A 12585-nucleotide genomic window follows, 5' to 3' on the forward strand; every position below is an offset into this window, starting at 1 on the left:
GCCTCCCAGCCTCACTGGCCTTCTTGCAGGTCCTCAAGCACAACAGGCCTGAGGGCCACTGCGCTGACTGTTCCCTCTGCCTGGAATTGGCATGGCTGGCTCCCTCATTTCCTTCAAGTATTTGTCCAATGTTACTTTCTCAGTGAGGCCTACCCTGACCACTCTATTTGCAATTGCAACCTCCCTACTCCCACAATTTCCCATGTCCCTTACCCTCCTCTGTTTTTCCATGCCACTTATTACCTTCTAACACATTTATTATGGTGTACAGTATTAACTGAATAAAATTTAGTAGGGGAGACAGGCAATAAACAAGAAAATAAAAGCATGAGCATAGGAAAGTTTACTGTAGCAGTGAGTGCTCTGATGGAAATAACACCCCAGGGATGGGACAGAGACTGCAGGGCAGGTTGCTTTACAATGGTCCCAGAGGGGACCACTGAGCAGAGACTCAAATCTGTGTCCAGAGGCGTCCTGAGGAGTGGAGCTGCGGTTGGGGGTGGGAAGGAAGGCCATTCTAGGCTGCAGGAACTGCAAGGGCAAAGGCTCTGAGGCGGGAGCCAGGTTCATGGGCAGATGTTTGAGGACACCTCCGGCTTCCAGGGCCTTCCAGAAGTTCCAGTCTCTTGGGTTTGGTTGTGCATTCCTGCGACCTTCACCGCAGGCCTCCTCCTCCACCCACTAGTGCAGAGCCTGGGGGCTGCCGGTGGGTTTCAGGCCAGGGAAGCCGAAATGGGTAATTTCCAGAGGCAGAAATCAGCCGACCCCGGTGGCCCGGTGGGTGGCCAACAAAGCTTGGCTGGCCCTCGCGGGCTGTGTAGGAGCCCATCCTAGGGAGGTACCCAGAGACATCCCTGGTTTGGCTCTGCCGGGAAAGTGGGCCGAGCAGGGAGAGGGGGACCAGAGAGGAAGAGATGGACAGAGTTTTCCGGACGGTGGGCTGGGTCTGAGGCCCGCGGACCGTCCGAGGGGGGCCTCTGGGTTCGAGGCCGCCCGCACCGACCAGTGCTGTGGCTCGGGCAGTTCACCGCCCTCTCGGGCCTCAGTTTCCCGCCCTGGCAGACCTCGAGGCGGCCTCGGAGATCCCGGGCCTGGCGAATACTGGGCGGGGAGGGGCGTTAACTCCAGCCTCCCGGGCGGGGTCTCCCGGCTCCCGTGGCCACGTTGCAGCCCAGGCGGAGGCGCGGGATCTCGAGCTGGGATCGCCCTCCTGGGCTTCGGTGCGATCGGCGGCGGGAGGTGAGTGGGCCCGGCGGGCTCCGGGAGGAGGTGGCTCCAGGGAAGGCGTGGCCGCGGGGAAGTGGCGGCGAACAGCCCCGACGCGAGGACGGGGAAACCAAGGCGGCAGCCAGGGAGACCCTGACCGAGGTGACCTCTGTTTAGGGCGACAACCGGGTTGGGGCTCCCCGCAGTGGCCACTGGCCCGGCGGTCCCGCACCCCCAGCCCGCCTCTCCTCCAACAAAAGAATCCAGGAAGACGCTGGGGCGGGCGGGAGGCCGGGTGTGCGGTGGCCTGGCCCCCCTACTGGTGGAGAGGAGGGAGCGCCCTTCCCCAGACGCGGGGGAGGGGAGGGGTCATGGCCCCACGGGCTGCCCACCCCCTCCCTGTGCCCCAGTGCTGGGCCCAGGACCCCCAGTGAGGCCACTCCTCTGGCAAACATCTGTGATCTCTTCCCCCTTCCTGGGCCCCCCCTACTGGAATGGCGTCTCTCCCCATCCAGGGGCCTGGCTTGTTTTTCTCCATAACCCTTAGCATTACCGGTCCTTATGTTATCTCTTATTTCACTAATTATTCTTTCATTAATTTATTAGTATTTATTTTGTTTGCCTACAGTGTGTTTCCCCCTGTGGGAATGTAGGCTCCAGGAGGGCGGGAGACTTCGATTTGTCCACTGATGTATCCCCATTAATTCAACAGATTCCTCCTGAGGGCCTCTCTGAGCCCTGCACGGTGCTGGGTATTGGGGTTCTCCTGGGAACTTAGCCGAGCCCCACCCTAGACATTCTGGGGCTGGGAACAGTGCTGTAAACACATATGACATCGTCGTGGGATGAAGGAAACAAACCAGAAATGGGGGGGGTCTACTGGTCAGGTGACCTTAGGTCAGGCCACCTTGGTGGTCAGGGCCACCTTAGATGATATGGTGATCATGGAAGGCCTCCCAGATTAGGTGACTTCAGTTAAAGCCAGGAAGTGCTAGAAGGGAAAAGCTAGGAACCATGAGGGCATGTGTAGCTCTGACCTGGACTCAGGCAGGGAGCTGGGGTCTGAAGAGTAAAGGTCAAGACAAGGGGACCCATCCCCTTAAGCTGCTCAGGCGTTCCTGGCTGGGTGGGTGGGTGGGGGGATTCTCAGGGGTCAGGGAAGTCTTCCCGGTGGAGGCTGTGGTTTCATTAGGCCTCGAAGGTGGAGTAGGAGTTCTCATTCTTTGGGATAAGCTGACTGGGCTTGAGAATTGTTTTGCAGGTTCCCTGGGAACCAGGTGGTCGAAGGGCTGAGCTGTGTGGCCAGACAAGAGGTCCCTGCCCTCCCCCAGTGAGCCCTGCTGGTAAGTGGGTACAGTGTGAGGGATTTGGGAGACGAAGCTCTGCGTCTCATTGGCCATGTAACCTTGGGCAAGTTCCCCTCACTGCGCTGGGCCTTGGTTTTCCATGAGTAAGGACAGTTGGACTAAGTGCCGTTCATGATGCTGGGGGCACCCACATTCAATGGCTGTGGTTAGCTCTTCTTAGCTGTACCCTGGGTTTGTGCCACACTCTTGTGTACAGAGTAGCTCCCTATCTGGCCCTGAAGGCTGCAGATTGAGACAGAAAAATAATGTTTTATCTGAGGAATTGGAGCCCCTTTAAATAATCAGGCCCAGACATACTGAAACGCAACAGCTGTCAAGTCTTACTCCTCCCTTGAGCTAAAGAATTATCTCTTTCTTTTTTTTTTCTTTTCTTTTCTTCATGTCAGATCGGTAATGTGCCTACATGGTAACAAGGTTCGAGGGTGGCACGGCTCACACATGCATGTGAACACCGAATCATCATGCTCATGAACTACAAAAGGATCAAGAATTACCTCTTGAAGCCACTTGCTATGTGGCTCTAGAGTGACACCAAGTAGCCATAAAATGCTGTACACTGGACACCCTATAGTTCATACCCTATAGTTCAACAATGTGTAGCCAATCACTAATCAATGTTATTTCTTTTTTTTTTTTTTGAGATGGAGTTTCTCTCTTGTCACCCAGGGTGGAGTGCAATGGCACAATCTTGGCTCACTGCAACCTCCGCCTCCTGGGATCAAGCAATTCTCCTGCCTCAGCCTCCCGAGTAGCTGGGATTACAGGCACCCACCACCGTGCCTGGCTAATTTTTGTATTTAGAGACGGGGTTTTACCATGTTGGCCGGGCTGGTCTCCAACTCCTGAGCTCAGGTGATCCACCCACCTCGGCCTCCCAAAGTGCTGGGATTACAGATGTGAGCCACCGCACCCCACCAATCAATGTTATTTCTATAAACCAAGGAGAATTCCTGCCAAACAACTTTGTCATCCTTGCCCCCTTCTGCCTATAAAAACCTGTAGGAAAGGCCCAACGCAGCACACCCCACGGCAACTTAGAAGTTTGTTCTGGGCAGTTATCCTTACTCTCGCTCAAGTAAACTCTTTAAAGTTATATTTTGTGCCTCAGCTTCTGCCTGTAGGTCAATAAGATTCAACAGCTATATGCAAATAAGAGGCCAGTAGAGGCCCAGGAGGGTCATGGAAACCCTGGAAGCTTGGCCTCAGAGTTGGAGTTGAGAGGACCCCAGATGAGGGGATAGTTTAAGCACAGTGGTTTCGATGGGTCTGGGGTCCATTTCAGCTCAGCTGGGGCCTGTTTCTTTGGATTTTAGAAAGCCGTGCCCAGGTCCTGCCATGCCTCCTGTCTGATGCAATCTCGTTATTCTTTTCTCCAAGTCCACCAGTGTCCAATTTTTTTTGCATGATCCTCACAACATCCCTTTGAGAGAAAAGGAAGGAAAGACGAGCCCACTTCTCAGGAGACTTTAGGGGCCTTAGGGACACAGCAAGCGAGTAGGAGTCCCAGGGCTCGGGTCCAGGTTGCCTCTGGAGCCGGTGCTGTTCCCCAGGAGGGCACGGAACCACCTCCCTCTCTGATCTGCTGCCATCTCTCTTGCCTCACAGTTCCCGTGGGAGCCATGAAGCTGAACGAGAGGAGCGTAGCCCACTATGCACTCAGCGACTCCCCAGCGGACCACATGGGCTTCCTGCGCACCTGGGGGGGCCCAGGGACCCCACCAACCCCCAGTGGCACTGGCCGAAGATGCTGGTTTGTCCTCAAGGGCAACCTGCTATTCTCCTTTGAGAGTCGCGAGGGCCGGGCCCCACTGAGCCTGGTGGTGCTGGAAGGCTGCACAGTGGAACTGGCCGAGGCTCCCGTGCCCGAGGAGTTTGCCTTTGCCATCTGCTTTGATGCCCCTGGAGTGCGCCCACACCTGCTGGCCGCAGAAGGGCCGGCGGCCCAGGAGGCTTGGGTGAAGGTGCTGTCCCGGGCAAGCTTTGGCTACATGCGCCTGGTGGTCCGCGAGTTGGAGAGCCAGTTGCAGGACGCACGCCAGAGCCTGGCTTTGCAACGCCGCTCATCCCGGAAGTCTGTTGCCAGCCGCTGTAAGCCCCAGGCTCCTAACCACGGAGCTGCGGGCCTGGAGAATGGCCACTGCCTATCCAAGGACAGCAGCCCTGTGGGCTTGGTTGAAGAAGCGGCCAGCAGGTCTGCAGGGTGGGGGTTGGCTGAGTGGGAGCTGCAGGGCCCTGCCAGCCTCCTCCTAGGCAGGGGGCAGAGCCCTGTGTCCCCTGAGACCTCCTGCTTCTCTACCCTGCATCACTGGTATGGCCAGGAGATCGTGGAGCTGCGGCAGTGTTGGCAGAAGAGGGCCCAGGGGAGCCACTCAAAATGTGAGGAACAGGATAGGCCCTAAGTCTGGGCCCTTTGAGTCAGGAAACCAGGGCCAGTTCTTTTTCAGGAGTTAAATGTTTACCCATTTCCAAGGTTGCGTTTTGGGAAGGGACATGGGTTCTCTCCTTCCTGCTATTTAGGCATTCTCCAGGTTCGAGATCCACCCGTGTGTCTGGAAGGGACTGAGGGACCATTCCTTCCATCCTCTTTATTTCCTGAGGTCCAGAGAAGGAAGGAGACTTAGCAGCCACAGAGCAAGACCCCAATCTCCTGACTGCACTGGCCTGCCTGCCCCCTCCCAGGGGATGTTAATGAAATGAAGGAAGTGGGGAATGTCACCCGAGACTGTCACAGGCTTGCCATACCTTTGACCTACACACCGGGCTCTAGAGCCATAATTTCCAACCTGGGGAGTCTCCTGTGCACTTAAATCCGAGGTAAGCTGCAGTATCGGCTTGAAGCTCTGACAGTGTCAGAGAAAGTGGATTTATTGTGTCATAGGAGTTTCTGGGACCCAGCTCTTCCTGAGAGGGGTGGGAAGATTGGGGATGGGATCCTCACTCAGCAGTCTGGGTAGGGCCCTTTGAGGCAGAGGGTCTTCGGCCAGTGAAGAGAGATTTATTCTGCTCAGAGTGCTGGGGTCCCATCCTTTCTCCCTGGCTGCCCTGTTAACAGATGGTGCTGGACCTTGCCCCGGAAGGGGCTTGTAGCTTTTTTACGTCAACGAAATGCCCTCCTGTACTCTGTCTTCAGCAGCCAACTCCTGGAGCTTGAGGGGTTAAAGAAGAGGTGGGGAGGCAGTGTGGCTCCCTGGGGAAAGTCTGTTGCTTTGGTTCTCAGTCCTGGGTATTCTAGGAGCTTGGACACGGGATTGCGTTTCCTGTGCTAAAATTCTCTCTCCTGGCTGGGCTCCGGTAAACTGAAGCTGCTCGAGAAACCACCTGGGAACTCTCACAGCCCTGTTTGTCACCCAGGGTGTACTTGCCAGGACCTCTCCTTGCTACTCTTCCCAAAGTCGGGAGGCAAAGCGGCTGGGTCACCAGAGCCTGACCATACTGACGCTCCAGGGGGAAGACGCAGAGGCCGGGAAGAGACACCCCCTCCCAAACACATAAAACTTGCCCCTTCCTAGCCTCGGCTCCCCTCACTGGGGCCTTGGGCAGGACCGACCCGCATCCAACTAGGCCTAAGGGGTAGGCTCTGAGCCTCTTACCCCTAAGAGGCGGAGATGCGCCCAAGGCGGGCGCCCGGCCTGTTCCCCAGCCCTGCCTGGAAGCCCCGCAGCCACTGCATTTTGTTTAAACACAGATAGCACGGGCCTTTCTCTTATTGCTACAGTGTTTTGTACACGGTTAAAACACTAGTAAAGCTTTTTCGTTATTACTCCTTCCGCTCCCTGGGTTTATTTCCACAACCGGCCGCTGAGGCCTGTTCTGACGGCCGGGCGGACCCAAGACCGCGGCCACGCCCAGCAGGACGCGGACTGAGGGAGCCGGGGCGGCGCCGCCGCTCTCGTGACGCCACCACGCCGGCCAGTGACAAACACCTCCCTCCCGCCGCCCCAGGAGCCGCCGGCACTGCGCGAGTGGGAGGGCTGGGCTTCTCGTGTACTCCTCAAACTCTCGCGAGGCTTCGGGCGGCTTTCTTCCCGAGGGCGGCACGAGGGCTGGGTGGTGGGGTCCGGGTGCCCGGGTGAGGGGCGGAGCTGGGGGCATGGCGTCCGGAGCGGCTCGCTGGCTACTATTGGCACCCGTCAGGTCCGGGGCTCTCCGGAGCGGGCCTAGCTTGAGGAAAGATGGCGATGTCGCCGCCGCATGGAGCGGCTCAGGCCGGAGCCTGGTACCGTCGAGGTCAGTCATCGTTACCCGCAGCGGCGCCATTTTGCCCAAACCGGTGAAAGTGAGTGTCTTCCTGGAGACGGGGCGAAGGGGCTGAGGCCAATCATTGTGGGGAGTGCGTGAGGGCGGCGCTGATTGATAGGAGCCAAGGCCAATCATAACGATTACCGTAGACTGGAAGGCGGACCAAGAATACGCTAATGAGTTGCTAATTTTGACAGGTGTGTAGAAAATGGTAGGTAGACAGAAGATGGGGGGCAAACGCTGAGGAAGTTGGCCTTTTACATTAGCTTGTCCTGAGAGGTGCGGTGCTCTGCTCCTCTGGAGTCAGAAGACTAGGCCGTGTGCTTCTAGCTTAGAGCAGTCCTGTAATCTCTGCCCTGCCTGTCTCCTAGTTTATGGGATGAAATATGAATTTTGAAAGGACTCTGTAAATAAAGGGTACGTGGGACGGGCCTCATCTTTTTATTAGTTGTCACCTAATATTTAATTCATGTGATTTACAGTCCTGATAGATGTGCAGGGAATTATTACAATCACGGGTTTTCAAATGAAGAATCGGGCTAGAGCGGTGAAGCTCGTATCCAAGGCCAGCGCTGAGGCCGCAGCATCCGGGTTTCTTCCTGGTACCGTCCCCACCAGGTCCTGTCTTTTTCCAACACTGAACGCTATCACATGCTTGAGTTTTTCTAGGGAAAACGGAAACAGTCCCTTATATCAAGCGAAAGTTTGCTTTACGACTGCAGGGCTGTGTGGTGTGGGAATTAAAAAAACAAATTCTCTTAAAGCTAGTCTAGCCTATGCTAACTCACACAATTGACTGTAGGTCCATGTTGGGAAAGACCTGCCTTATCAAAACAGTTGAAAAAAAAATTTTTTTAATTCTAGGAATACAAGAGAAATGTTGCTGAGATTTTACTGACATTCTCCCAATCCATCTAAAGTCTTTGAGTGTAAATACATGCCCACTTTCAAATACATCTGTTTCTAAAATTTTTAAATCAAATTTCTCAGGCATCAGGGGACCTGTTACTTAGTGAACTGTGTAGAATATCCCTTCACTGTACATCTTTCTGTCATCGGTTTTCGTGTATTTCGTGTTCAGGTAGAGCTCACCGTAGTCTGGCCCTCCTAGTACTGGTGCACCCGATTGCCTGTAGGGATTTAAAGTAATTAGCAGGCTGTGTCCTAACTTTAGATGTCTAGGGTGCCTTAGACTTTTCTTTCCAGTGGACTTTTCGTCCATTTTGATGGCCGTAACAGTCATCTTATCTCCTTTTTTTTTTTTTTTTTTTTGAGACGGAGTCTCACTCTGTCACCCAGGCTGGAGTACAGTGGCACAATCTTGGCTCACTGCAGCCTCCGCCTCCCGGGTTCAAGTGATTCTTCTGCCTAAGCCTTCTGAGTAGCTGGGACTACAGGCATGTACCACCACATCCGGCTAATTTTTTGTATTTTTAGTAGAGACAGGGTTTCACTATGTTGGCCAGGCTGATTTCGAACTTCTGAGCTCGTGATCCGCCCGCCTCAGCCTCCCAAAGTGCTGGGATTACAGGTGTGAGCCACTGCGCCCGGCCTTTTGTCTTTTTTTTAGACAGAGCCTCACTCTGTCTCCCAGGCTGGAGTGGAATGGTGCAATCTTGGCTCACTGCAACTTCTGCCTCCTGGATTCAAGCAATTATCCTGCCTCAGCCTACCGAGTAGCTGGGATTACAGGTGCGCACCACCATGCTGGGCCAATTTTTTGTATTTTTGGTAGAGACGGGATTTCACCATGTTGGCCAGGCTGGTCTCAAGCTCCTGACCTCAGGTGGTCCACCCACCTCAGCCTCCCAAAGTGCTGGGATTAAAGGTGTGAGCCACCCTGCCTGGCCTTCTCCTTTTCTAATTACTTTTCTTGCCCTGAATTTTTCCAAGGACTTTAAAATCAAGTTGCTTATGATGGGTCTGAGGGTATGTCTGTGAGATGGCCAGGTCTTCTTTGGTCCTGCCAGAGTGGGCTCTGGAGCTCACAGCTGCCACTCTGACCCTCTGCAGATGTCCTTCGGCCTTCTCCGTGTGTTCTCCATTGTGATCCCCTTTCTCTATGTCGGGACACTCATTAGCAAGAACTTTGCTGCTCTACTTGAGGAACATGACATTTTTGTTCCAGAGGATGATGATGATGATGACTAACAGGTAAGACTTGCTTTACCCTAGATGGACCAGGAAGCAGGGTGGAGCATCTGTCTGTGATGCAGTCTGGCCTGGTAGCAGCATTTGGACACTGGGGGCAGAAGCATTAATGAATTGGCCCACTTGGTGGCTAATGTTTTCGTTTGTTTGTTTGTTTTTTGAGACGGAGTTTCGCTCTTGTTGCCCAGGCTGGAGTGCAATGGCATGATCTCGACTCACTGCAACCTCTGCCTTCCAGGTTCAAGCGATTCTCCTGCCTCAGCCTACCGGGTAGCTGGGATTACAGGCATGCGCCACCGTGCCTGGCTAATTTTGTATTTTTAGTAGAGACGGGGTTTCTCCATGTTAGCCAGGCTAGTCTCAAACTCCCGACCTCAGGTGATCCACCCACCTTGGCCTCCCAAAGTGCTGTGATTACAGGCGTGAGCCACTGCGCCCAGCCAACTTCATGTGCTCTAATATGTGCTGCATGGCATTCTGTCAAGAGATGAGGACACTCCTGATTCCTTAGCCTGGCATTCAAGGCTTGCCATAATCTGGTCACACCTCTTATTCCAGTCTCATCTTCCATATTTCCAGCCACACACCGATTCCCAGTATTCACCATTTCTTGAGTTTTCACACTCATACCCACCCCCAAACATTGGCTCATTGTTCCTCCCACATGGAAGGCTCCTTCCCAGAGCTCTGGGTCTTAATTCCACCCATTCTACAGTGTCTTTGAAGTCTTCGTTCCTCCTTTCATTTGAAAGTTGACGGCTCCTTCCTCTAAGCAACCAGTACCTCTCTTCAAATACTTGGTATTATGTGGCTAAACACACACAAACCAAAATTTTACTAGACTCTGAGCTTCTTGCTGGCAGGGGACGTTTTTTATACATTGCGGCCCCCAGTGGCTGTGGTGAATGCCCAGTTAATGTGCGCATGAACAACCAAACGTGCTCAAAGCTGCCTTTCTCCTGCCATGTTTGATAGAAGCACTTTGTGGAATTCTTTCAGTCTGCGGATGGAAGACTACGCTGTTGCCCAGTTCACTGCTGCTTTCCTTTCTTACAGGAATTACAGAAAGGAGAAAGCACTAACTGAAGAAATGGTGATGCTCTCAGTTTCTCTGCCTTCCCTATCAGCAGAAAGGCTCGGGGAAGGCCCTCAGCCTCCCAGTCTGGTGAAGCTTCCTGTATGGTCCATGACCATATTCCACCCCAGGCTCTGGGAGGCTCCCTGAGATGTGCTGTCCACTAAGCACTGCACAAACAAGCAATCAAATTATGAATAAACATAATAAATATCAGCCGTGCGTGACTGAGTGATGGCTGCAGTTTCTCAGTATCCCTAGGTTCTAGTTGGTGCAGTTGTCTCTGCTGTCCTTTATTTATGGGAGAAACATAGGCCCAGGCTATCCAGGCTGCAGTGGAGCCTGGTGAACTATTCTGGGGGCCCTGGGAACTATTTTCATTGTTTACAAAAGCCCAACAGAAACTGTGCATTTTCCCTTAAGAAAGCTACATGGGCTAACTAAAGCCTCATGCCATTTCTGTGTTCAGTGCCAGTCATGACAGCTCTGCTTGTTAGCATACTACTTAAATATAACTAGAATGATTCAAAACTTGGGTTCTGTGATATGAGGATATAGATAGGTTTTCATCTATTTCCTGGCTTATAACTCCCAAAACCCTTGTTTTAGGCTTTTGTTATAATGTTGGGCACTTCGGGCCTCAGAAAACAGCAGTCTGTTTCTCAGATCTTCTCCTGACCTCCTTTCACCTGCTGCTTTTTCTCCCCAAGGCAGGCCATAGAAACTAAAAGTATAATCTTCCTTTGCCCGTCTTCCAGTTGGCCATAAAAAGAATCCTCTGACCTACCTTGTCTGATTTTAGGTCATGAGACCCCCATTTCAGAAGGGATTCTGCCCCATACCTGAGAGGAAGAAATATGGACAGGCCTTGTTGGACTTCCCCACTCCATCTGTATTAGATTATGCCTCTTTTGTCCAATCCCATTTCTCAACTGTTGTCCATGCTTCAATCATCCCTATCCAATGAGGTCTCCATAAAAGGCCCAAGAAGACAGGTTTAGAGAGCTTTCGGAGAACAGAACACTTGGCTTTGCAAAGTGGCACGCCTGGAGAGAACTTGGAAGCTCCACGCCCCTTCTATACCTCACCCTATGCATCTCTTCAGCTGTATCTTTTGTGATATCCTTTATAATAAACCAGTAAACGGACCTAAGCGTTCCCCTGAGTTCTGCAAGCTGCTCCAGCAAATTAAAAAGAAGGGGTCAGCCAGGTGCGGTGGCTCACACCTGTAACCCCAGCACTTTGGGAGGCCAAGGCGGGCAGATCACAAGGTCAGGAGAGCGAGACCATCCTGGCTAACACGGTGAAACCCTGTCTCTATTAAAAAATAGAAGAAATTAGCTGGGTGTGGTGGCGGGCACCTGTAGTCCCAGCTACTCGGGAGGCTGAGGCAGGAGAATGGTGTGAACCCGGGAGGCAGAGCTTGCAGTGAGTCGAGATGGCACCACTGCACTCCAGCCTGGGCGACAGAGAGAGACTCCATCTCAAAAAAAAAGAAAAAAAAGAAGGGGTCATGGGAACTTGAAGCTCAGAAGTTCTGGAGGCTTGGACTTGTGAATGTTGTCTAATGGGGGTGGGAGCAGTCTTGTGAGACTGAGCCCCAAACCTGTGGAATCTGTTGCTATCTCCAGGTAGATAGTGTTCGAAGAGAATTGGAGGGCAGGCAGCTGGTGTCTGCTGCAGAACTGACTGCTTGCTTAGTGTGGGAAGAAACCCTCATAACGTCTGATCACAGAAGTCTTATGTGTTTATTGTTATTGAGTGAGAGAACACAAAAACACCTTGAGTTTTTCCCTCAGGTTCCTTAAGTGAAAAGATTATAAAGGGATCCTTGGTGCCATAAGGTTTGGGGCCATGCACAATGGCTGATGCCTGTAGTCCCAACACTTTGGGAGGCTGCGGCAGGAGGATCACTTGAGCCCAGGAGTTCAAGACTGGCCTGGGCGTGGTGGCTCACGCCAGCACTTTGGGAGGCCAAGGCGGGTGGATTACTTGAGGTCAAGAGTTTGAGACCAGCCTGGCCAACATGGTGAAACTCCCGTCTTTTCAAAAAATATAAAACTAGCTGGATGTGGTGGTCCATGCCTGTAATCCCAGCTACCTGGGAGGCTGAGGCAGGGAGAATCACTTGAACCAGGAGGTGGAAGGTGCAGTGAGCCAAGATCACACCAGTGCACTCCAGCCTGGGCAACAACAGCGAGACTCCATCTCAAAAAAAAGAAAAGAAAAAAAGACCAGCCTGGGCAATGGAGAGAGACCCCGTCTCTATTAAAAAAAAAAAAAAAAAGTATGGGAGTCCTCAGTGATCATACCTGTAGATTCCAAACCCCTTCTCCATCATTTGGATTGCCCTGGGAAGCACAAGAGAAGACCACCATCCAAACAGAGATCAGTTCTTGAACCTGTGTTGATGTTTATTCTGCCACTGAGAGGTACACCAGGGTTTCCAAAGACAGTAGGAATATTTCTGTTCTCTGTGTATATTGAACAGCTGTGCACCTAGCAGGGTGCCTGAGTAGGAAGTTAATTTCATTTTAAGGGCTGGAG

At 52.8% G+C, this 12585-nt stretch overlaps 2 protein-coding genes and 1 non-coding gene across 6 annotated transcripts; 2 read left to right on the forward strand and 1 right to left on the reverse strand.

The window, feature by feature from the left end:
* The first annotated feature begins 1151 nt into the window (after positions 1-1151).
* On the forward strand, positions 1152-6333 carry PHETA2 (PH domain containing endocytic trafficking adaptor 2). Of its 3 annotated transcripts, none has more exons than XR_008541704.2 (5): positions 1152-1239; positions 2468-2549; positions 4179-4949; positions 5091-5387; positions 5925-6333. XR_008541704.2 is itself a non-coding variant. In XM_016939307.4 (3 exons), exon 3 carries the CDS (start codon positions 4193-4195, stop codon positions 4970-4972), a length of 780 nt encoding a protein of 259 aa, XP_016794796.2. In that variant the 5' UTR covers positions 1152-1239; positions 2468-2549; positions 4179-4192; the 3' UTR covers positions 4973-5110. The 3 variants fall into 3 exon arrangements, 1 of the variants encoding a protein (XP_016794796.2); XR_010156041.1 differs by lacking the exon at positions 1152-1239 and adding an exon at positions 1281-1368; XM_016939307.4 differs by lacking the exon at positions 5925-6333 and having other exon boundaries at positions 4179-5110.
* Positions 2954-3057, reverse strand: LOC112206821 (small nucleolar RNA U13). Its single transcript, XR_002941290.1, has one exon. It is a non-coding gene; the product is annotated as a small nucleolar RNA U13 (small nucleolar RNA).
* A 95-nt stretch (positions 6334-6428) lies between the features above and the next one.
* On the forward strand, positions 6429-11187 carry SMDT1 (single-pass membrane protein with aspartate rich tail 1). Of its 2 annotated transcripts, none has more exons than XM_003953897.6 (3): positions 6429-6849; positions 8826-8966; positions 10020-10254. In XM_003953897.6, exons 1-2 carry the CDS (start codon positions 6664-6666, stop codon positions 8961-8963), a joined length of 324 nt encoding a protein of 107 aa, XP_003953946.4. In that variant the 5' UTR covers positions 6429-6663; the 3' UTR covers positions 8964-8966; positions 10020-10254. The 2 variants fall into 2 exon arrangements, with proteins under 2 accessions (XP_003953946.4, XP_016794797.3); XM_016939308.4 differs by lacking the exon at positions 10020-10254 and adding an exon at positions 10841-11187 and having other exon boundaries at positions 6497-6849.
* Positions 11188-12585: the final 1398 nt, after the last annotated feature.

The sequence above is a fragment of the Pan troglodytes genome, chromosome 23, assembly GCF_028858775.2.
Source record: "Pan troglodytes isolate AG18354 chromosome 23, NHGRI_mPanTro3-v2.0_pri, whole genome shotgun sequence".
In the NCBI taxonomy this organism is placed as follows: Eukaryota; Metazoa; Chordata; class Mammalia; order Primates; family Hominidae; genus Pan; species Pan troglodytes.